The sequence below is a fragment of the Diadema antillarum genome, unplaced genomic scaffold, assembly GCF_040938485.1.
Source record: "Diadema antillarum isolate AM-2024a unplaced genomic scaffold, OU_Dant_1.0 seq00000035_RagTag, whole genome shotgun sequence".
NCBI classification, from domain to species: Eukaryota; Metazoa; Echinodermata; class Echinoidea; order Diadematoida; family Diadematidae; genus Diadema; species Diadema antillarum.
This window is the reverse complement of record NW_027271149.1, coordinates 22,173-47,461: the sequence shown is the minus strand read 5'-3', so window position 1 is coordinate 47,461 and position 25,289 is coordinate 22,173. Positions and strand designations below refer to the sequence as shown.

At 40.5% G+C, this 25,289-nt stretch overlaps 1 protein-coding gene across 1 annotated transcript; it reads right to left on the bottom strand.

The window, feature by feature from the left end:
* Positions 1-735: 735 nt before the first annotated feature.
* On the bottom strand, positions 736-25,074 carry LOC139725353 (uncharacterized). Its single transcript, XM_071636440.1, has 16 exons — positions 25,007-25,074; positions 21,489-21,659; positions 20,698-20,806; positions 19,092-19,422; positions 17,887-18,995; positions 17,013-17,230; positions 16,047-16,122; positions 12,207-12,350; positions 10,229-10,338; positions 8,619-8,724; positions 7,626-7,763; positions 5,668-5,873; positions 4,319-4,460; positions 2,779-2,972; positions 2,084-2,193; positions 736-1,347 (listed from the first exon to the last, which is right to left on the bottom strand). The coding sequence occupies exons 2-16, from the start codon at positions 21,635-21,637 to the stop codon at positions 1,169-1,171; spliced, it is 3,321 nt and encodes a 1,106-aa protein (XP_071492541.1). The 5' UTR covers positions 21,638-21,659; positions 25,007-25,074; the 3' UTR covers positions 736-1,168.
* Positions 25,075-25,289: the final 215 nt, after the last annotated feature.

Sequence of the window (25,289 nt, the reverse complement as noted above, 5' to 3'; positions counted from 1 at the left end):
CTGGATGACTAAAAACTATTCCATGCTTTGATGGACTCTGGGCACATTCACATCCTATTCATCTACATGTACTCTGAACAGCTTTGAAAATTTCTGCAGAATGGTGCAGGCACTGTTACATCACAAGATGAAATAAGTTCAAGTATACACACGTACAAGGGAATATTGTTATGATGAGCTGTCAGGGACCACTGAAACTTCCTATGTTACAATCAGTTTTATAGGTATATCAGGGATAAAAAGGAAAGAATATAAAAGGAATGGCACCTTCAAAATTATCTCACAATACCAGGTATCTTGCTTTATCCGACCTCATTACTATGCAGTTCAACTGTATCAACAAACCACCATCTGAGACACCATCACAAAGTGTTTACTGTAGTGAGACAGGTCATTTTCAACAACAGTATGGAACATTTTGTTAAATGACCTAATTTCTTATGAACGGTAACCTTGAGAGTGGTTTCAGGCTTCAATTAAATACTTGATTAGCAGCAAAACTGATCAGAGAAAACACACACTACTGTAATCCATCACTTGCACATTTAACCCCCCCCCCCCCCCACACACACACACAAAAGAGAAACTGTTAAGTGTTTATACATACATATAAAACATTACATTTAAAAGTATTTTGCTAGTCTTAAGTGCATTTACACTGAAATATCTTAAAAGATTGAATGGTTATATAAAATATAACATTTGTACAATATTTACAATTTACAGTGTACCAAAGTGTGTGGATATGATACCATACACAAATAACACCCTGGCAAAAAACATCACAAAGAAGTTTGCAAATTAACCAGAGCATTACCTGTATGATCAGTCGTCTAAACTCCTTGCCTAAACATATCCTACACAAGCTTGCTGAAAATGGCGACTCTTCTGTCAAACACAGCTCGGGATAGTCTTGATTCAAGCTTGGATAGTCTTGATTCAAGCCTGCAGTAAATTTCAGGAAGTCTGAAAGACACACTGAATTCCCACTACTGTGTCCATATAAGATACAAGTTCATAATTCCACAATAATCGACGCATGTACCCAATATCAATTCCATAAAATGGTTGAATACAGGTAAAAATAGTTTATAAAAATACAGCTTCAAAACTGCAACTTTTTGAAGAAGGTGAGGGAAAAAAAAAGAGTAAGAGATAGGGAGGTGCCTCATCGTAAATGGTTGATAATGGGTGAGTCCCAGACGGCTGAACTGGTGCGTTTGAAAAACCGCGCCCTCTTCTTGGCAAACATGACCTCGAGGTCGGGGGGATCGATCATCGGGAAGAGGGCGGTGAAGTTGGGCGGGTGGTAGTGCTGATTGATCAGAGCCGTCTTTAGTGAGCCACCTGCAGACAGTGCAGAAACATGTGACACATATGTCAGCGTCTTGAATATGCATTGATGTAAATTAAGTGTAACATGTTCAGCCCACGTGGAGCTGAAAGTTTCGGACTGACTATGGCACTCAAGGGGAGGAATGATGTTCGGTTGCTGTTACTCCAAGAAAGTTTGGTGGTGATCTGTTTGGTGTCACCGATGATATGTGTGACATGTTGAGTTGCCACCATTTTTTCCTCCCCTCCATAACAGTCAGCGACATAAAAAGAGAATACAGCAATACACAAAACAAAATTTGCTAAGTATCAAAAGGAGAGGATTTCTCCAAATTCTGTGTGATTTACCATCAGATTATGATTATGAATGAGTCCATTGTACAGTTATAGTATATAGTATTATACACTATATGTGATCATTTGGAACATAGGATTGGAAAGAATGAATATCTCACCCCCCCCCCCCCCCCATAAAAAAGGGTGAAAATACACATCAGAAACATAGAAGAGATAAATAAAAGGGTCATATCTAAAGAATAAATGACACAATGATATAGAAATTTTAAATAACTTTACAGACTTGCATGCTCTTTAGTAGCAGCTACAGAAATAGTACTATGTAAAGAAAGGGTTATTTCACACAGAAATGAAAAGCTGTGAAATGAGGATTCTCTGGCATGACCATGTGACCTAAGTGAATGAAATCTAAAGAGGAGCAGGACATTACAGTAGGGGAGTTGACACAAACCTTGGGCCCAGCTGGGGATCTTCTTCTTAGGAGCCTCTTCGTCATCTGTGCTGTCATCACTATGCATGTCATCGATCCCATAATTTTGATCTGATGCGGCAACATAGATTCTGTCACGAATAGAAATGGAAGAACGGACTTAAATGGACCTAATCTCAGTTTGAGCCATCTCATACCAGCTAATAAACAACAAAAGACTTGTCTATTAAATATCCAAAAGATAATTGAAAAAGTTACTCTCTGAGTGTCAAAGTGCAACAAAAGTAAACTCTGAACTTTTCAGTGAAATAATCAATCTCAAATTCTGTGGTATTCCTGCAATAAAGAGATGATGTCCTACCTACCAACCTAGGGGCTGCTAATTTTGACACAGCAATGCTATTTGATTTTGAAATGGCTGAGATATCCAAAATAAAGTGATACTAATGATAAGATGGGACACACCTGTTTATTAGAACCCCTTTGTTTTACTTTGTTTTTGCACATCTCAGCCATTTAAAGACAGATTTCCATCAAACAAACTTTGAATTCCTCTTAGAATTTTATGCTCTTTAACATTTGATAAAGTGGTTTCTAAGTATCTTGCAAAAAGTAAAAAGCTGAATCCTCATCTCAACCAACACTATACCATCCCTTAAATCTGTAAGGGAGGTTCCTGCTGGATCAGAGAGCATAGGTAGGTAGGTTTGTCTCACCTCTGAGGAGTCAGGTCATATGACTGCGGCGAGTTCTCCACCTTCTCCTTGTTGAAGGTGGAGTTGAGGGTGCTGCTCGTGTTGTGCTGCTGCTGGTTGAGTGACGTGTTCAGCTTCAGGATGTTGGCCTTCAGACGCTCGTGTTCCTGACGCATCTTTTCTTTCTCCATGATGGACTTGAGATGGGATTCCTCCTGATTAACACAAGGGGGAGGGGAGGACGGGTCAGGACGGATTTTATGCCCATTTGGAACTTACATGGATTATATCACATGGTCTACAGCATCAAATCATATCAAAAATGTTGATAGATCACATACCGTCGCTGGGGCGACAAGACCTTGTATCTACAAAATGTCAAATGTTCAGGAGAGCAAAAAAAAAAAACAAAACATGGCAGCCAAAGCACTGTATCCAATGGGATAGACATTCCTTTGACATGCCGTGGTGGCTTCACTTTTTGGGTAAGACATCTAGGATTTGGACAGGACATCACTTATCTGATTATCTGACCATCAATCCAAAAAAGTCATTTTCAGCAAAATTGCAGATAAAAGGTCTTGTCACCCCAGCGACGATATATATTCCTACAGGTACTATCCCATTATATCGTAGTCCTTGGGACTGGCAATTTTGTTCTGTTATATCAGAATGATGCAACAACCTAAAGGAAATTTTCCTGCCATACACTTCAACAATTATAATTTTGAAACCTATTTTTTTGTTTGTTTGTTTTTCACTTCATTGTATTAACAACAAGGTACTATCCCTGTATTTCATACATATGTGATCATAGATTATGGTTGATTCACCTGGGTTTGAAAATAAAATCACACTCTGATCACAGATCATGTCCCTCTATTAAGCATACCATGTATTGACAGATTTCATTTGAAAATGAGGCTAAGAGATCAAGCAATGCTTCCTTTTCATATTTGTGTTGCAGTGAACATATAGTGCCACCACATATTAACTTCTTTTATGCATAAATTCTGTCACTACCATTGGATCCGGGAAACTCTGTGTCAGAGGCAGCATGGCAAAAGCAAAAAATAGTACAAACTCACTGCTCTGGGTGGGTGAAATGCCAAGAGCAGTTACTTGCGTCTGCTTTTATTACTCATGACAATGATAGGTAAAATATTGAGCAAGGCTTTGCTGCTTTGTGAGCCCAAAGATATTTCATGTACTGTACTTATCCTGATGGCTTCATAAAAATTTGAGCCATACAAGCATCCTAAATATAAGGTTGACTTATACTGTGTGTAGGTTCAATAGTGCTTTTCTTAGGAATGTATAGTGCATCTTTGGTTGGAGATTGATTAATATCTGGTAATCAAACTGATTTTAACTTCAATAGACAGACCAAAAAATTAACATCAGACACAAGAGAACATCATGATGTTCAAAAATTAGGAATAGTGACCTGGTGCTACGTCCCGACTTCCTTCCGACGCGCTGCTCTATCTCTTTTGTTGAAGTGATTTGCAACTTTTGATGAGGAACACGTATAAAACCTCTAAATCTCTGACTGACTCACCTCCTGTCTCTTCTTCTCCCTAACCGCCCGCTCGGCGGCAATCTGGCGTTGCCTCTCGGCCTCTTCACGGGCCTTCTTCTCCTTCTCCCGATTCTCAGCCTCAAGGACTCTGCGCCTCTCAATTTCTTTCTTTTCTCTCTCCCTGGAGGATGCAAATGATGAAAAATATTTACAATATGAGACACATGCATATATATATATATATCATCACCTTTTCCTGCATGACAGAATGTGGATTATTCTGAGCGCAATAGGTCTTTCTATTGCTTGACATACAGTCCTACCTCTCCTATCCTGCCTCCCTTTATCTGGATGCGATCTCGGCATGATTAAAAAAAAAAAAATTTCCCACTTCTAATAATTACAGGGGAAAGGGGGATCTCACACTCATACAAAATTTCTACACAAACTCACATGAATTACATATCATACTCAACAAAATTAACATACATTCACATCTAATTTTCATCTAAATAACATGCATTCAGACATTCACTACCCCAAAATCATCGCAAGAACGTGGACAGAAAACTTTTCATTTTCAGGGCACAGTACAGATGATCGTTCTTCTGCAGCTGTGTGTATCAAACATTGAGTCTCCCATATCCGGCCAAATCCCTTATCTGGATTAGCGCTGGTCCCAACTTGTCCAGATAGGCAAGGTTGGGCTGTAATTTGGGCTCGCATGTTATGTTTTAAAATTAATCTTAACCTTACAATGACCTTAAATGAAACTCACAATGAAAAGGGCACATAAAAACTAAGCTAAAAGTGTTCTCTCTCGTTTTTGTTTTGCAAACACTCACAATAATGCTTACAGCACTTCAGACACACAATTTTCTGTAAACTTGCAGGATGTGTTACAGTATCATCAATATACTGCCAGATATACTATTTGAAAAATGAATTCAGGGTATTGTTTGATTACAAATTTCAAATGTTCTTGGGTTTTATTCATATGTTCAAGCACAAAGTATACATACTTTTGTGGGGGGCATAAAAAAAAGAGACACATAATTGGTGCTTGCTTGTACTGTAAGGCATATGTACAAAAGTGAGATCATTTTGTACTTGAAATACACCAAATGTAGGTTTCTACAGTCAGGGTAATACAAACAATAGTTTTCAAACTTTCCCAGACGGTCACTGGAGCTAGGGCTCTCCAAATATTTTCACAGGCAAATTCTTATTCACATAACCTGCATGATAGTGGATATCAGTTGACCCTTGACAAGCAGGCAAGGGAGTTTGTAGCCACCTGGTCAGCTGATTGATGGGTTACTGTCACCCAGGGACTTTCCTCCAATCCACCATTCCACCACCCTCCACCTTTGACCTTTGACCCTCACCTCTCCTCCTTCAGCTTCTGCTGCTCCTTCTCCCTGGCCAGGGCCTGCTCCCGCTTACGCACCATCTCCTCCAGCCGCTGCTTCTCCTGCCGCAGCCGTTGCTGCTCCACCTGTCTGCGGGCCTCCTCCGCTCGACGCTGGCGCTCCTGCTCCTCGTACTCCTTCTTGCGCTCCAGCATCTGCAAGTGCCGACGCTCTGACTCCTCCTATTGAGGGAGAAGAAGAAGGGGGTTAATGGGGTCATTGGTGATCAAGAGTGCACAGTCAACCTTGCATAAGTCGAATAATCGCCCAAGTCCAAGGTTTTTTCAAGCCCTCTTCTCCTTATATTCTATCATTTTTAATCCCTCATAAGTCAAAGTTTCTTTAACCCTAACTAGGCCGGGCTATTTAGGTAGTTGATAGAGCCCGGGGGGGGGGGGCCTCCCAGGCCCCCCCTCCAGATCTCGGCCGTCGACCGCGCAATCGCGACGAAAATTGGCACACACATTGCCTATGATGTAAGCTAAAATACCATGAAGTTAATTTTTCAAAAAATCATCATTTATGCTAAATTATGGTAATTTATGCATAATGATGCATGAAATCAGACTATTTGGTATAAATCACAAAATAAAGCTCAAAACAGGCACATTTTTTGTGTAAATATTCTTTTTAGTGTCCTTAGCAAATGTTGTGAAAAAAATTGTGATATCAGAAAAAATTCTTAAGTATTTTATTGTTTTTTTGAATTTCTTATGTATTTCTTTGTTTTTTCGATGAAATTCGTCCACGACATCGCTCCAAACAAGAAAATATGTTATTCATTGATTTTAATCAATTAAACATCAAAATAATCATGCTTTTATGAAATTTGACTGTAAGCACAGTTTGCATTGAAATTGTACACGAATTCACGTTTTTGAGCAATTTTTGGTCTGACATGCATGTACATATTGATGCATAACTTCGGAACCACGCGCCCGGGCGTCGCAAATTTGGTGCCAAAAGATGCGGGAAACTCGACAGAAAAAAGTCATGAAACGTCGCTTTTTGCGATTGCGATACATCGCGCGGAACGTCGAGGGGGGGGGGCCTCGGAGCCCCCCCCCCCCCCCCGGCCTAGTTAGGGTTAAGTCAAAGCTATTTCTTCAGTCCAAATAGATTCCCCTTTTGCAAAGTTGACTGTATATTCATGCATTATTATGGGGTTTGTACAGTAGAAAAGATTGCGATCAATGCAGACAGACATCAAGCAATCTGTAGAGTGAAGTTGATGCTGCGGTAACTGCAATCATTGCAAGTTAAAGGGGAAAGTGACCCCAATATACATGTGGATTGAGTAAATGCAGTAGTATTAGTGGAAGACATCAGTGAAGGTTTCAGGAAAATCAGGCAATCCCTTTTAAAAAGTTACACATTTTTAAAGTTTCGGAACTGCCACTACTGGATTAGACTTTGACAGTTTGTGGAGTCATATGAAAAACAATGTAAAGAAAATGTAAAGAGAATTCCTCAAAATATTATTTTTTATAAAATGTGCACATTCGCTCAAGTTGTGACTAATATAATTATGTTAAGGGTAATATCATTTCCCTGCATTTTGAAAGAGGTAAGTCAGGTGTTCTTTCATTACAATACAAAAGTAAATTTTTTTTGAATACTCTTCATATTTTGATTTGATTTGATTTTGTTTGATTAATTCTCTCTATGCCCTGTAATGTTCATCATAAAGACGCCACAAACTGCAGTAGTCTTCCTATCCAGCAATTGAGGCACCACAATTTTATAAATTCATAACCTTTGAAAAATTGTCCGATTTTCCTCAAACTTTCACTGATGTGTCCTAATTTTGCTGCATTCACTCAATCTACATCATGTATATTGGGGTTTCATTCCCCTTTAACGACAACGGAGAGCATTCTTTTGACACCAGCCTCCAAGAACAGAGGAGCCATCTTCCTCGCCAAGGAGCTCACCTGCTCCTTGTGCTTCTTTATCTTCATCTCCAGCTCGAGTTTTCGACGCTCCTCCGCCTCGGCCTTCTTCTTCTCCATGGCCTGCCTCTTCTGCAGCTCTTCCTTCTTACGTTCTTCCTTCTGTCTCTCCGTCAGCATCTGCAGGTAATGAGTTAGTTTCTCGGCCTTGGTGATTTGTGATTTCATTCAAAATAAAAATTGCATTTTCCGATGTCATGCAGCAGCAGTATTGTACGCAGTGAAGTTTTAGGAAATAGGGCAAACAAAATTTTACATGGAAATTGTTAAAATGATGAAATAATAAGAACTCAAAGCATGATGCATAATTTTTTGTTTAGAAAAAAGGAAGTAAATCATGTCATCAACTCAAAGGAAAAGAAAGCAATCAGCAAAAACATGAAAATTGTGTGTTACATTAAGATTTTGTGCAATTTTGCAAACATGCGGAGGAAAAATAAATGAAAGAAAAGGGAGAAAGTGAGTTACTAGATACACACATCAATTTCATTCATAAATGATCTGCCTATGTACATTCCATGATCATAGTGATGAAGCAGTAGAAATTCATAAAAGTTCCCTGCACAATGAGATGATAAAACTAGCAAAAATTGATCTGAGTCTAAAATTGCATGGAAAGAACATTTACTCTCTTGTGATAGAGTGTTAGCATGTGTATAAAGTTCATAATTCCAGTATTCCACAGTGATTGCTATGTGCCAACTCAGCAAAAAAAATGTCCACATAAATGACAAAACTGAATCTACAGTGCTGAAAAAAACTACCTACATACCATGAATCTTGTACCCTTACCTGTGATAAGCCTACGTTATACTGGTGCAAACTCGGAAAGTAGGAAAGTAAATGATCGCTTGAAAATATTTAGAGACCAATATCTCAATATAGCGTCTCGTGAAATAAGGTCATTACTGTCTGTTCCCTACCTCATAAAAACACGTACAAAAACAAATTTTTTTTCTTAGGTCTGTGGCTTACCTGCTTCTGCTCATATCTCTCTTCCATTTTTTGCTTCTTTTCCATTTGCAGTTGTAAGTTCTGTTGCCTCGCTTCTTGGACCCGCTTCATCCTTTCTTCTCGTTTCCTGGTGAACAACAGCACAAGAGGGTGTCGGTTTAAATATACTGCTTTTACTACCAACACACTGACTCGATCACTTTATGCAGACATTCTTCTTTTCTGTCCATTACACTGCACTCCCATTATAATGAATACAGTCATAAAGAAATTCTCATTAAATTGAAGTAAAAATTCAGGTCACAAAATAATCACCCATATTATATCTATTTATATATATTTTACTCTTCATTTTACTGTTCAACAAAATTTCTATATGTGACCATGCACCACAAAACAAAAAGTCGCACCCCTTGATTTTAAGTGAGGACTCAAAAAGGTGAAATGGTTCAACCTAGTCAATCTTGAGTTTTTCATATTTTCTGAAAGAGCTATCCTTCGTCTACATTATTCTTCAGTTTGGTATATTAACATGAATGGGAAAGTGTGTTTTTAGCAGTTTTTCTGCAACCCTTTCTGGGGGAAGAGTAGAATGATCAGGTTTGTCTTAGAGGCCGCTTTTCTTGTCTTGAAATCCTTTGCGCAATCTTCACATTCAAGTCTAATAACTTTTGAAAGGATGACGCTACTGCTTTGAAAGTTAGCATTAATCATGGGCAGAATGTGCTAATAGAACATGCTTAATTACAGCTTAATCTGATTATCTCTTCATTGTTGCTGCTCCCGTGGTTTACATCCTGTGTTTTGTCCCTTTCATGGCACAGCTAGCATGGCTTGGTAAAGATTAAGTGCTTGAATAGACACTGTACTTCAGAGCCTCTTTTATCAATTCACACTTTTCCAGAGTGTTTGCTTTCTTTCCTGTATTTAGGTAGGTTAGGGGAGTCCATTTGAATTGAGTTATACATCATTTTAAAGCGTAGCGTCTGGTCTTTCAGAATCTGCCCTTCACTGAAAATCCATGTCGGGCCACTTTTTTATTGGTTTTGTGGTGCAGAGTCACATATAATGGAAAGAAAACTAGTGGTCCTAAGGACTTAACTATAAAGGGAGTCACCTACCTGTATCATTCAAGTAAAAAGTTACACAGGGCTAAGATAATATAGTAGTTATTGTCCCGGTTTGTTTGTTTGTTTGTTTGTTTGTGTGTGTGTGTGTGTTTTTTTTTTTTTCCTTTTTTTTGGGGGGGGGGTGAGGGGTCACAATATCTACTCTGTACTGACCGTTTTGAAAGTGGAGTTAATTTGTAAATGGTATTAATGTCACATAGATTTCATCTATATAAAGATGCAAGGAGTTTTACAAAATATGATATCAAAGGAACATGCAATTGTGTCTTCTTAGCTGTGCGTGTCATTTCAAACAGTTGAGCTATTATTTAACCTACACTGACTTGTACTAAAAAATTCTGAGACAATAAAATGTATTATACATAAGAGGTTGTGATTTGAACCATCTGCTGGCTTACTATTAGACACAACCTTGTAACAAAATGCTCCTGACATGGCGCTCCCATGGACCTAAACCATCCCTACCAAGTCTGAGTTTGCTATTAAACTCGGGCAGCTCACCTCTTGACCTCCTCCCTCTTTTTCTTGTTGGCCTCTTCAATCTTCCGCCGATGCTCCTCCTCCTTCCGGCGCTTCTCCATCATCTGGGCCTTCATGCTTTCCTGCTGCTCCTGGAGAGGATGGAGGGAGTGGGTGTTTGTGGGGAAGAAGGCGGTCATTCTCACATACTTTGCTCTATCATCACAACATAAAATACTTTGATAAATCTTTGAAGGCTTCCATGGCAGTAGAACATTGGGTGGTAAAAGGCTTATCGGTGCACCACATATTCTTTCTAGGGTATATGTTTGGCCCTGAAAAGGGTCTATCTAGTCCCGTCGTTTCGGCAAGCATGTTCCGACTGTTCTTTTTTCATACTTTGTCGCGTGGAAACCTTCATAGATTTTGCTCAATGTAATACCAATGTGGTACATCAAAAACATGCAATCATCTTATTATGATTGTTCCACATAAATCTTACATCATTTACACTACTGCAAGTGACTGTGTCAATAGTGGGCAATATTGTAAAGTGTAAACACATGAAATCCAAACAAAATTGTGAAAACAAAAGACTGTCTTCATCTACGGTTAATATTCACTGTCTATATCAGCAAATGCAATGCAATTCCCATTCATATCTTTATTGACTTTCATAATTAAGTTCAAATCAAACAAGTGGTTTACGTCCACTTTGACGAGATAAGTGTCATAAAAAAACAGGCAAAAAGTAAAGTTTGGACAGTTATTGTAGTGTAGTAATGACCTCATAACTTTTACTGGGGAAGAGGTTGCATTTGTTAACTACTTTTATATCCCTCATGTAAAGTTTCTTGCCATACGATTATACAGAGCACGAAAATGGTGTAGTTTTATTAGCTAGCTACGAGCAGCTGGATGCGGTGCAAAGAGTTACTAGCCAGCGTGATATAGTACTTTTTGGGAATCTACGATCTGCACCCAATAGTGATCGTGTGATCGATATCTACAATTCTCACTTTAGAATGCACACAGTGTGCGTAGTAGCGATACTTTAGTTAGCGACAGTCCTGTGGTTTGAAGCTAGCTAGCGCTAGCGCGGTGCGCGACGGCATTACAGAAATCTGTGGTGCGATGGCGTGTGTGTGTATTGAACGTTAGTGTGATCAATGCAGTTCAGCTCAATTGACAAAGTGACTGCTTCAAGTAACAGAGGAATGATTGCAGCAGGACAACATATCAGGTACAAATTAGGAATGAATGAAAACTGATTTTGAAGATGATCTGGGTAACGAAGCCGCTTTAGGCCTACTTCTAGTCCTCGACCTCCTCGATCTTTCGGAGTTTTGCACGCTGTAGTGTAGCTCGTGCGTAGGAATCAACAACGGTTTAATACACGGTGGCCTATACAGTGCAGCGGTGTCGTTCGCTACGCGCTGCACGCACTGCTGCTGCACTGCCACGGCCTAACGTTAGATTTAACGTTAAACCTACACATTTTTCCAAAAGGGAACCTTGTCATCACTCTAGTAAAATGCTCTGGAGGGATATAAAACAAATATCGACTGCTTCCTTTCAGGCCATGGTAAAACTATTTGACCTCGGTGATTTCTCAACAGTGCCATGTCCCTCGACTTCGTCTCGGGACATGGCATTGTTGAGAAATCACCTGGGTGTAAATAGTTTTACCATCTCCCTCTGTAGCAGTTGATATTTGTATACTATACACTGAATATGATACTTAAATTTTGCAAAAACTGATGGGAGAGCTACGAGGCAATGATATCATCTGTATCTTCTCTTCTTTGCATTTAGTTCCTACCAATGCCACTGGTCTGCTGAAAAACATACAAAAGTTTCAATTCTCCATTTTATGATATTTTGAGACTGAATCTTATACAACTGAATGTCATGACATGTCTATCTCAGTTTGCTTGATCTATTCATGTCAACTTGAAAATGGGGAAAGCCACCGCACTTTAAACAGCTTGCCATAGGTCATACAATTTGCTGCACGTACCTTGAGGGTTTTCTTCTGTGGAGTATTCCTCTGGATGAACGAGGTGATGACACCAGTCATGTTGCTAGGCGTGCCTGTAATGATGCTCGCCTTCTTCTTGGCATTCAGGGTGTTCAAGAATGATTTTGGATGCGGACGCACAACCTATTGAAAGAAAGAATCCTTCAGACTGCAATATCACATCACTATTTCATTCATCTGAACTTTTAGATGAGAGATAAATCAGTGTACAAATTAAATACTTTTTACTTAAAAAAATAATAATAGCATGACAATATGACATAAACTGCATTTTAGTCATCTTTTATCATTGATGCAGACTGGAGAAATTGGAAATATTATTTAAAGGCAATCGGTCGTCGCAGGCGATTCGCAGCTCAGTAGAAAAGCACGACAAGCTGCTCCTCCCGTTATTGTACCCCCGTACGTACCGAATGCCGAACACGACGCTACGCAGCGCACCAGCGAAAACCAGATGGGGCACGAGAGCCGTGCGAGCCGTCCACTGTAATTTCAACATGGACGCCCGAATACCTACCGAATGGGGCCGAATGGGTGCACGCACAAAACCGCACAACAGCCATGTGCATGAAAATCTCTCCTACGGGTCCCCGTCGCGACACAACAGTAGAGCTGTGTGGTGTACGTACGTACGTATCTGGCTGCAGTCTCTGTTTATTTGCACTATGGTGCCAATTTCAGCAATCTAAGCAATAATATTTTAAAATGTCTGAAAATATTATATAACAATATTTTAAATCATTCATATATTACGTTGTTTAATATTTGGTATTTATAAATATGCTTTGATGAAGAAATATTAAAACTCTAAACTTCATGTATAGCAAGTTGCAATGCTCATGGCCATATGGCGGGTTGTTTTGATCTCATTGGCAATTGTCTGCTGCGTCAGCTGTGTTACAGTATGTTGGGCCGGATCGGAACATAACAAAGTTGGTATAAAGTCGTCGGTACCGGTATGTCAATATCGATAATGTGTGTGGTATGCGTGTACTGTTTCGGATTAGCCTTGGCTTTGGTTTAGTAATGAAACCTCACAATGGAGATCAAAACAGCCGTCCAACTCGAGTAAAACGTATCTACTTGTTTGACGCTATCGACGAGTGGAGAACGCAGAGAGACGTGTTCTTAGCATGCTTAGGACAGGGAGGTTTCCTCTCACCTCCCTGCTTAGGACAAGTAAGAGACCAGTGGCAGAGGGGGAAGCTTCAGCGTCAGTGTGCCGATGAAAAATTTGCTTTCCACTTGCTGGAGGTGCATGAACAGTTTTGCAGGAATTTAGAATGTGCAAATTCATGTTACGGCATGCACAGTGGAATTGTAATGCCACGGCTTACGCCAATCAAGCAACCCCAGCTGACCAAGTCAACAACTTCAAGGAATCCAGATCCAGATGATGTGTAAGTAACGTTAGAAGTCTATTACATGAATCAATGATTGAAGTGGAATGGCTTTTTCTAATCTATCTTTAACTGCTAGGGCCTTTGCGTTTCATCGACAAGTAGGCCTATTTTTCTATGTATAATTCCGCGAAAAACTTCTCTAAGTTCTCATTTATGTCAAATTATGATAACGCCGTAATCGAAATGACATTTGCTGGGTCAGTTTATCGCTTCTTAAAAACTGACCCAGCAGTAGGCAGCAAATGTCATTAGTCAGGGAATCGCAAGTAGTGGTAAGTTTTTTGTCATCACAGTATTGAGAATTTAAAGTATTTCATGTGCAAATGTAGAATCTAGATAGATACAGAGAGGTCACTTTCCTGAGCAGCTAGCGTCAACAATCCACGTTAAATTTGCATAGCCAGATTTCATGGCTGCGATTCAAATACTGTTTGTCCCCATTGATTTAACTGTATAGCAAAGTCTCCTCTTTCATCATATTTAGGGGCCCTACATTTTAAGTTTGGTTAAGGAATTTTGATAAAGATTGTAATTTTCATAAGCTTGGCAAAAGTTTCAGGCATCTATGTTGCATTTATAGTCAAACTTCCAATGCATTTGGTCCAATAATTTGAAACCAAATTCAAGTGATCCAGTGAAGTGTACATCTTTTCATGTGAATTTCTACAAGTATGTTGAAATGTAAATTCTGAAGAAAAAAAAATTGATCCTTTACAGTTGAAATTCGTTAAAGTTTGGTTACACCGACAGTGTCAGGTCAGTGGTAGTAACTACAGAGTTACAGTAGTGTACGTACAATACCCTTGTACGTGAAAGTTACAGTTTTATTTACCTTCACATCTTCATATAGGAGTGTCTAATAGGGATGTTGATTGGTGTGGAAGTTGTTGATGAACAACAGTTCATAAGAATCCATTGTTTTAATTCTAATACAGATATTGGTCATAGGTCAAGGGGCAATATGAACCTATCAGTTTGTAACATGCTAATATGTACAGGTATGAGCTTCATCACGTACGATTAATTGGTATCCGTGGCACATCCCTTATTTGTTGATCAAAGGTACGCCTCTGATTGGTATTTTAATCAGTGTTTGGTAGAAAGCTAACCCATTACAATGGCTTTGTGATGTTACACTGAGTTGACTATGGACAAAGGTCTACTGTCCGCGATTTTCATTAATTTGTAGGGCATTTTTCACACATAACCTCAAATACTGATACCTGTGATAGGTTTATTTATAATGGTTATCCTTCACACTGTATTGTTGAGACAATAGTGTTCTGTTTGTTTGTGTAAGAGGGAGATAGACAATAATTTCTTTATGCTCCTGTCTGAAGAAGGCATTACATCTTATTTGTCATGTACTTATCTATGAGTTTTAATGTTCACTTTGTGTGTGTGTGTGTGTGTGTGTGTGTGTGTGTGTGTGTGTGTCTTTTTTTTAAAGATTATTCACACCAGGCTAAGCTGACAGAACTATAACTGTGAGTTTACCTAGTCAAATGAAAGGGTTTCGGCATTGCTTCTTACATATAGTATATTCCAGGCAGGTGATACAACGCTCCCCTTCTTCATATTAGTTAGTAAAACAATGAAGAGTGCAAAAATACTGCATAAATGTGCAGTGCAACTGTGGCCGTTGGCCGTTGGCCCTGCACGGGCACAGTCGCTTCCCCGTCCTGAATTTATGTACACACGCCAGGGCAAGTACATGATACAGGCAGGGTCTCCGACCCAATCGTCCGCGTTCAGAATAGACAACTCGGCGGTAATATCCGCTACCCATGACGATGTGTCATCGTCCATGATGGCCACCCTATCTATTATAATGTGGTCTGCACTCACTAATCTGATCTGATCTGATGATTACAGTATAGTTGACGAGTGACGACGATCGACGATGCGATGAAGAGAATGCGAACATCACTCACATCACTCACATTACACAAAACGTACTGTCCCGCGCTCAGCAAGCGATCGCGAGCAATCGAGATACTATAGCGCGATATATTGCTTTAGGGATGTCTTGCGCACACACACATTTCGCTTCGTAGCAACAGGGAGGTGAGAGGAGTCTCACCTCCCTGGTAGCAACTTCGGAAGCGAGTTTACGTGCTGCCGCCCGCGGCTGAAATATGTCCATGTATCCTCGCGACTGGGTGTCTTTAACTTCCGTTTTTCGATAAATTAGGCAATGTTCAACAAATAATTCTCACAATGTAAGTCATATCCATGCTCAAAAGAAAAGGGAGAGACCATCATCTCATTTCATACTTATTTTACAGCATTCATAATTCAGATTTCTTGGTGTACATTCTTCCTGCAACTTATGCACAGTAATCTACAACACTTGCAAAGACTTTGAACTCATAAAAGATATCTCCATTCATGGTCAAGATGTATGCACACTGACCTTTGAAGGTGGACAGTCCGGAGAGGGGGTCTTGTCAATGATGTTGTCTGAGCTGCTGCTGCTGGATGACCCAGGGCTGCAGAGTTTTAAAAAGTTTACGAATACACAATGAATCAAATAATTATGTATACAACTGAAAACTTCTATTCTGATTACCCAGTCAGGAATGGTAAACACAAATATAAGTGTAACAAACTATCACACATAATGTGATATACCCTGTTGGGAAAGATAGAAAGATGCACAATAAAATGATGTTTGGATTGAGAAGTTCCAAACCTGCACAAAGTAGAAATTGTACATCAGTCCCTGACACGCATTTGTAGGCACTTCTTGTTGAATATTGAATGTGTTAGTTGATAGTAACTGTGCTAATTCCATACTCTTTTTTGACACTCTTTTTTTTTCAAATTTTGTGGAATGATGGGTGATACCTAGCTGGGAAGGCTTCAGCCAAGGCTGAACATGAACGGTGGCCCAGGACCACTGAAAATTTGTATCGGGCCACCAAATTTATCTTTTGGTGACCCGACAAGGCAACTATAAGATTCAAAACAGAGTGTTATTTTTGCTTTAATTTTGGACCTCTACATATTTTTTGTTGAGCCAACAAAATTTCAGATTAAAATTTTAGTTCCCTAAATGGGCCACCAGATGAAAAAAATTAGCATAGAGCCGTGCCTTATCATATATTTCACAGGGTTTACAACAGTGAGAAATTACTGAGAATGCTAGAAAGTAGGTTTGCAGAACCTTGTGATGGGCAGCAAACTGCAAAATGCTGTCATTCATCTATATGGCATAAAAGAAATGTTCAGCATATATGTCACTTCCAGCATAAACATTCACTTGCCACAAATTACTTGGATCATATTTGGGATATCTGAGCATGATTATCACATGACAGCAACAGTCAAAGACACAACAATGAAAGGGAAACTGCACACTGGTCGGCCATCTTGTTACCTTGAGGAGCTCTCTGCTGTCTTCTCTGCCTTCTCCTCCTCTAGTGAGTCATCCAGGTTTAGTCTCTGTGCCAGCCGTGGGCTGCGACGGGGTGACCTCTGGGACTTGGTGCTCTCCAAGGAGTCCCTCTCCATGGGTGTGGCCGCAGCAATAGTGTGAACGTTTGACAGGCGCTTGCTGAGACGAGTGGATCTTCTCATTCCAGACTGGCGTATTGACTTGAGAGAGAAAAAGAAAAAACAATAACAATAACCCAGCAGTCATAATAAAAAGTGTAAAACAAGATGGGGTCTGACTTACACAGTATCAATATTCAATCAAGAATTACACAAAACTGATATTTCTTTTAATTTCTACATTGGCAGATCTGTTTTTAACTAATTCTAATTGTTTGACACAAGATCTTTGGAAGCAGTGTATTACAATTTATGCTGATGACAATAACTTTTGATAAAGCTACAAACTGCCCGAAATATACAATATTTCTTCTCTCCCTGTTCAAATTTAGGGGAAAACCTGAACATTAGATATGATTATATTCATCTGTTCTTATGTCCAAGTAAATTAGTCCATTGGAACTTTAATATGAAGCAAATACCTGGATATTCCACTTCATCCAATTATGTCTATTGACTATAAACTATCTTTACACACAAGTGCTGCTGCAAATTACTCACACAATATTACTTTCAGAAATGTTATGAATGTAGAGTTCACTCTGATCAGTCCACACACAGTAAAATCTGTCAAGACTGCTGAAACAAATTGCTCACAATGGTCGTCATTCTACAATATCCAGTGCATATTCTCACTCATAGATTGGTGAGGGTACACTAGGAGACTAATTACACTGCATGGGCCTCAGGTTACTAACCTGTCTTGGATGAAGACGGAGGTAGGTTGATGTGCGGCGCTTGGACTTGCTCACCGAAATGGAGGATCGACGGCTGGAGGCCCTGACACTCCTCCTAGGCTGCAGACTTTTCTCTTCCATGAGGCTGTCCTCCTCCATACTCAAGGATGAGGATGAGGATGAGGAGAGTTCCATCTTGGGGATCTTTGATGAGGAACAGCCATCAGTCACATCCTCACCGTGCACCTCCTCTAGGGAATCTTGTGATAAGACAGTGTTGTCTGCGGCTGCCCTTTCTGCCTGCACATCACTTTTCGGTACCTCTGCCGTTGGGGTCTCATCTTCTACCTTGTGAGGTGAGGGGGTAATGGTTTCCTTCACTGATTTCTCAGCACTAGCTCCTGCAGAGTTCTCTGTGTTACCAGACTTTTGTGTTGGTGGACTTTTTACTTTGGGTTTGCTCTTCTCCTCTTCTTCATTTTTTGTTGTTCCTTGATTTGTGTCGGTCACGGAAGTGGCTCGGGTTGGTCTTGTTTTCAAGTTGGCAAAGAAAGCTGTCACTTCCTTGGCCTTCTCCACTGCAATCTCTGGCTTTTCTTTCTTTTTACCCTTATTGTCTCGCTTGTTGGAAGCTGCTGTGTCTGTCTTCTTTGCAGACACACAGAGATTGAGGATGGGGCTGCTACGGAAAGGGCTACCACTACATGACGTGGGTGTCTTTGGAGTCGAAGGGGCCTGACACATCCTGGGGCGCTTTGGAGAGCTTACTTCCTCTTTCTTCTTGGCAATGTGATCCTCGTGCACTTTGACAAGACGCTTCACGTGGTCTTTGTACTTGGATTCCCCCGACGTAGATGGAGTTGGTGGCGCGCGAGCTAGTCTGGTCTGCAGTCTGCCGACAGCCTTCTTTCCTGATTTCACACTGCCAGCAGTCTCTGCAGCACTGGACTCTGAGGTACTCTCTGCACTACGCTTCTTCCTGGCCAGTCTCGTTCTTGTAGACTGCCGTGTGGCGGTCTGGGCGGTTGACTGGCGCGTAGCTGCTCTCGTTGAAGCCCGGGTTCCCCTGGTCCGTGGCACAGGTGGTACTGATCTTTTCTCAGTCGTCTCAGACTCTGACTCTTTCTTCTCTGTAACCTTCCCTGCCGTCTCCTCCGGGGGTTTTTCTACCGCCTCTTCTGAGTTTGCCCCTGCTGTCTCTTCTGTTGCTGTTGTCGGCTCATCACGAGATTCTATGCTGCTTTTTTTGCTGCCCCTGCCTTTCTTTGATACTACTCGTGTTCTTGTTGTACGTCTTGCAGCTGTCTGTGCCGTTGAAGCGCGAGTGCTGGCTCTTGCTGACCTGGCATTTCTTGTTGATTGTGGGGAGGGTTCTACTGTAGGTTGTGCCGTGTCCACTGGTGCTAGGATCTCTTGTGTGATATCAAGAGGAGAAGCCCGAGGAGAAAGTGGTGGCTCCTCCTTCATCTTCTTTGTGGGAGGTGTGGCTAAAGGTGGACTGTGGCGTGAGGCAGCCTGAATGGCTTCCTTGTAAAAATCAGACATTGGCTGCGTGGACTGCCGTTTGGAAGCGCGAAGAGAAGATTTTCTGTTGGAGAGAGGAATAAGTTGTGAAATATTTTTTTCTTTTTTTCCTAAGTACTGACATGTAGACTTGTATTTTGTTATTTGGGTGACTATTTGTTTTGCAAATGTCCAAATGAATAAGACAACAAAGATAATACATGTAAGGCATCTTGATGAGAGAATAGTAGGCCCATGTTTATCAGACTGGCATAAATTAAAACCAGTGTATCAGGAATTGGTACAAAACACATGTGAAGTACCGATTGAGAAAACTCTAACAATGGAACCACACACAACCTCTTTTGTGACAAGGCCAGGACACCTTGTCAACATCTTGTCTTTTGTTGCCAGTCACTTGAAAATTAAAACATCTAAACCCTAACTAGGCCAGGGGGGGGGGGGGCTCCAAGGCCCCCCTCGACGTTCCGCGCGATGTATCGCTATCGCGAAAAGCTTTCAACGCAACAGTTCATGACTTTTTTCTTTCGGGTCTCCCGCATCTTTTGACACCAAATTCACAATGCCCAGGTGGGCGGTTCCGAAGTTGCACATTTATGTGTGTGCATGTCAGACCAAAAATTGCTCAAAACTGGGAATTTGTGTACAATTTCAATGCAATCTGTGCTTTACAGGCACATTTTTTAAAAGTATGACTATTTTCGGGTTTTATCAATGATTAAAATCGATTAATAAGATATTTTCTAGTACGGAATAATGTCCGTGACAAATTACATCGAAAAAACAATGAAAAATATAAGGTAAAAAAACCCCCAAGAAAATACAAAAGAAATTCAAAAAACAGTAAAATACTTAAGAAATTTGTTCTGATAACAAAATTTTTCCCCTTAATGCCACTAAAAAGAATATCTACACAACAAATGTGCCTGTTTTGAGCTTTATTTAGTGATTTATACCTGATTTCATGTATCGTTTTGCAAAAATCAGCAGAAATTAAGCATAAATGATAATTTTTGTTAAATTTAACTTCATGGTACTTTAGATTACGTCACAGGCAATGTGTGTGCCAATTTGCGTCGCAATCGCACGGTCGAGATTTGGAGGGGGGAGGGTACCTAAATAGCCCGGCCTAGTTAGGGTTGATGTGTAATTGCTGCCCATGTTTACTGAGTAGCTTTTGCTTATCTAATGCATTCAATATCCCCCTTTTAAAAAAAAATACATCCTTCAGAAATACATGTAAATCAAGGCGTAAGTAATGCACAAGCACAAGCACCAATGTAAAAAGGGGCTGCAGACGGAAGCTTACCTGAGTGGCGGTGAAGCAGCAACAGCCACTGAACTCCTATGGACACGTCGCACTCTACGGGCATTCTTCTTCGCGCATGGTGTCTTGGGAAGCAGTTTAACATCCTCCCTAATGAAATGTAAAAAACCGGCTGTCAGTAGAATGCATTGTACAATGTACACTTTTAACATGATTTACATGTACACAGAACAAGTGGCTAATAAAGAAAACAGGTTCATATATGCACTGACCTTCAAATATATTTGTCAATAAATTGTAACAATTTTATACCAAAAACTGACTTTTTCAGTAAAGGATTACTTTTCCTTTACTTCAAGAGCAGGTCGAAGCTAATCATTATCATGAAATCAAGACAGTTAATCTTGATAGTGTAATGAAAGAAAATGTGACATGCCAAATGTAAAGTGATCCATGAGAGCATTTATATAACAGCTTAAACACAGTATTTTAGTATGTTGAAAAGTATAGGACTGTTAGAAGCTACACCATACCTGCCAACCCTGAGACTTAATAAATCTGAACAAACAAAGAAAAATTATTCAAAAATCTAGACTTTCATAAACTTCATATACTTTACTATTAAACAGATATCTCCAAAAATCAGAACACACTGAAATTAATGCATTTTCTTTCAGTCTAAAAACCTGAATATTCAGATTGAAACGGAACAGTTGGCAGGTATGCTACACTTGTAGCTTCCAACAGCACTGTTTCATTGAGAAATGAAATGTGAACCAAAGGGGAAAAAGACATTCACAATTGTACGATCCAAATTAGGACCAAAACTTACTTCCCAAAGTCCTTTTTGGCCACCTCCAAAATTTCGACCAGCCATTGCATGTACTGTGCTTCAAACTTCTCCAGAAACAGGGCTGCCTGACTCTCCCCTTTCTCAAACACCTCAAATCCTATGGGTCCATGTGTAATTTCATCCGCCATTGCTTTTGATGTTTGGTTAGACCTGTTGTGTAAGAGAAAGAAAGTCAATCAGTAAAGGGCTTAGTTTCACAGTCAAACTCCTTGTAAGTGGCCCTCATCTGCATATTAAATGTAGAAACATGAAAAAAAGAAAAAAAGAAAGAAGCAGAAACAAACCAGAAAAACCCATCAAAACTTTTAGTCAGATCAGGCCAACAGGTGCAGCAGGCCTGCATTGAATGAACCTGATGGCACCCGTGCTTCGGTGGGCCAGTGCACATTGATTGATTAAAACTTGATTTTTGTCAAAATGAACAAACAGATACAAACGTTGTACGCTGGAATTGTGACATGCTGCTCACCTCTGAACCATTTTGAGCTTAGCTACATTGATTGTACGAGGTTGTGGATTTGTGCGGGTCCCATATGGATGCAGCATCTAGCGTAGCTTTTTTACTGTAGGATGGGCAAGGGTTGTCGTAGTAGGCAGCTGGCTCCGTTAATTTTTTTTTTTAATTTAAAAGAAATAAAATAAGAATTTAAAAGCGCACTGGATGTGCCCCCCTTTAATTTTTGGTTCTCTCTCTCTCTTTTTTTTACAGACACCTCCCTTGTCAGCCGATTGCATCAGAGATTGCGCTTAGTGAATAGGTGAAGGTCTACAAAGTAGGCTCTATTTGTTTGTTTGTTTGTTTGTTTGTTTTTTGTTTTGGCTTGTCAGCTGATGAAACCTTGACAGAAAGATTGGTCTGTATAGTTTGACCTACCACTCATCGACCACCTTTTGAATGAATACCTTGAGTTGTATCTTAGAAAATATCCCTCATTTTCACCTTAATTTCATTCCACTCGAGGCAGAGAATACCGCAGATTCATATCCCGGGCTCAGATTGTTGACTTGTACCGTACGCGCGGAATTCTCGGCAACAAAACCAAGTGACATTTTTCACTGTACACCGGCGCAAGCTCATCATTTTAATCGACCGCCTGTTTTCCCATTGAAAAGCACGTAAATCCAGTGAATGGGTAAATATGTGTTTTAAACATATTTAATTACGTGTATAATGAGAATTTTCTTCAATTCTTTTTCTCAGGTCATTACCTGTATCCCCCAATCTTTCTTGATTTGTATTCATGTTCGAATGTCCCACGTGTATTTTCTATTTCATACGAGAGAAAGCCATTGTGCGAGGGTGGTCGATAAGTAGTAGCGCATGCGCTGGCCGTCAATTCAGTCACATTAAGTCATCAATTCGAACAGAAAGGGACTATTGGCAGAACCAAACGTAGCCCGAAGCCTGTTGCCAATAGACCCTCTACTTCAACTTCACTGGTAAGTCTTCAAATTGAAGAAATTTTTCGATTTTAAGTTGATATCTGTCAATGATACTACCTTGTCAAGATCCTGAATGCTACAGTCCGCCGCCCCATTACGCTAGATGCGTATTTAGTGATGAGCTAACCTCAGGATGGATTAACCCTGGGCGGGAGCAAATGTTCAGGCTGGTCGCAGTTTAATAAGGATACAGACAGATCTAGACTAATATCATTAGCAGTTCTAACATTATATGATTGAATGTGTCATTGGTCAAGTTCGATTAGTCACTAACCCCGGCGCGGGGCGCTGGTACGGGTTGGGGTTGACCGACAAGTACGAAAAACTTCTCATTCATAATAGAATGACATTTGCTGGGTCAGTTTTTTCGCTTCTGATACCCCGTTTATACTGCGAGCGGGTTTTCGAGCCACCTCGAGGAGGTTCGAAAACCCGCTACGATAAAGCGTGCTCTCGTCTGTTTATACTGCGCGAGCGAAAGCAGGCCCGAGCAGGTCTTAGCAGGGTCACGGCTTCCGTTCCTATGGTTACCGAATTCCCCTCCGAAAACCGTCACGCGCTTTCGTGGCATCACTTTCGCGCGGAAACGTGACTGCTGAGCGCGAATTTATAACAACATGGGTTCGCGATCCGGTGCAGTTGCTTGTTTACATCATGAACGCGCGATGACCTCCAGTGATAACTTCCGGGTCGGCAAAAAAGTGGCTTTTTGAACCCCCTAGCGTTTATACTGCTGTCGAGCCTCCTCGAGCCTGCTATAGCGGGTTCTGAAACCTCCCCCCGTAGGAGGTTTCAGAACCCAACCGGACCCTACCCGACCGGATCGCCTTTTCTGAATTCTGTCTGTTTATACTGAGCTGAAAGCCTGCTCGAAGCGGCTACAGGGGGTTTCATAACCCGCTTTTTCCTTAGTATAAACGGGGTATTAGACATTCATCGGCACCTTTGTTTGGAAAATGACCGCACGAACGTCTATGGCAAGCCAAATGCTCATTCACAATATTTCGAAGTTAAATTCAGCGCTCGAACAACTTACTAGTAATAGTCAATAAACGTAAGTGTACTGATAGTGATTGTATGGAGCATTTGGCTTGCCATAGATGTTCGTGCAGTCATTTTTCAAATGATGGCGGCAATAATGCTTGGGGAGCGCTGCAAAGAAGTGGAGGAAACAGTGGAAAAGGGAGGTGAATCAAAATGTTTACTGATTAATCCTGTAAGTAATGTTATATAATGGATTGGTTTGAAAACCAAGCCGGAAAAAATATTATTATTAATAATAAACATTTTTATGTGGGGGGGGGGGGGGGGGGAACTGGGTCAAAGTTGCGTAACCAGAATGGTTGATGGTTGAAACCGTCACAATTAATACTAGCAGTGTAAGCATCCCAATGGTGTCTGTCTATTAAAGGGAAAAAAACTGACCCAGCAAATGTCATTATTATCAATGAGAAGTTTTTCGCGGAATGAGACATAGAAGTTTACAGAACGTCTAGAGTCTTACTAACTAGGGCCTAGGGTTAGGGTCGCTGGTGCGGTTAATTGTCACTGCATCAATGACAATGTTACAAAAGTAAAACAACAAACTATGAAGTATAACCAATATTGTTACAGACACTGTATGAAATAAAAATCACATGATGAACATATAAACATCCCCTGGCCAGCATTGAATGTCTTTATACTGCCTGGTGTAGCAGAGCAGCTAGTACAGTAACATTTATCTAGATTCTATAGCAGGACCAGACAGTAGCAGTACCAGGATGGCCGATGTGATGGACCGGACCCCCCAAAGTGCAGTGGCGTAGCTGTAGCCCGCCTGATTCGACGTGAACCAAACAACGTACAAATACGTAGAACAGTAGCTTTTTATACGCGAGTGGATGTGCAGGGTCACAAGCGTGTGAAGAATGAATGAATTTTTGTACGATAGTCGGTACGACACAGTGTGAAACTGCACTGTTTTCGCATCAATCACATTGAATTACAAGAATCTTGCGGAATTTTGCTGTTACAAAAATATTATCAAAATATTGTTTACTTCATATACTTACGGCTTTTCCAATCATCAAGGCACAGTTGTAAAGAAATGATACCGCATTCACATCGCATTATCTCGCATAGCGCGATGCGTGAATGTTCAGTGGTGCAGTGTGTACGTACGTGCGTGTATGTAGTGTGTGTGTACTCGAGTAGCATGTAGTTTAAATTGTCGCTGGAGATAACAACCAATCAGGGATCAGTCCTGAAAAACGTCACGAAGTGGATTCCTTCACCGCATCAATAGATGGCGCTGTTGTTCTAATGAAAAACGCCCATACACAAGAACGCCACGTT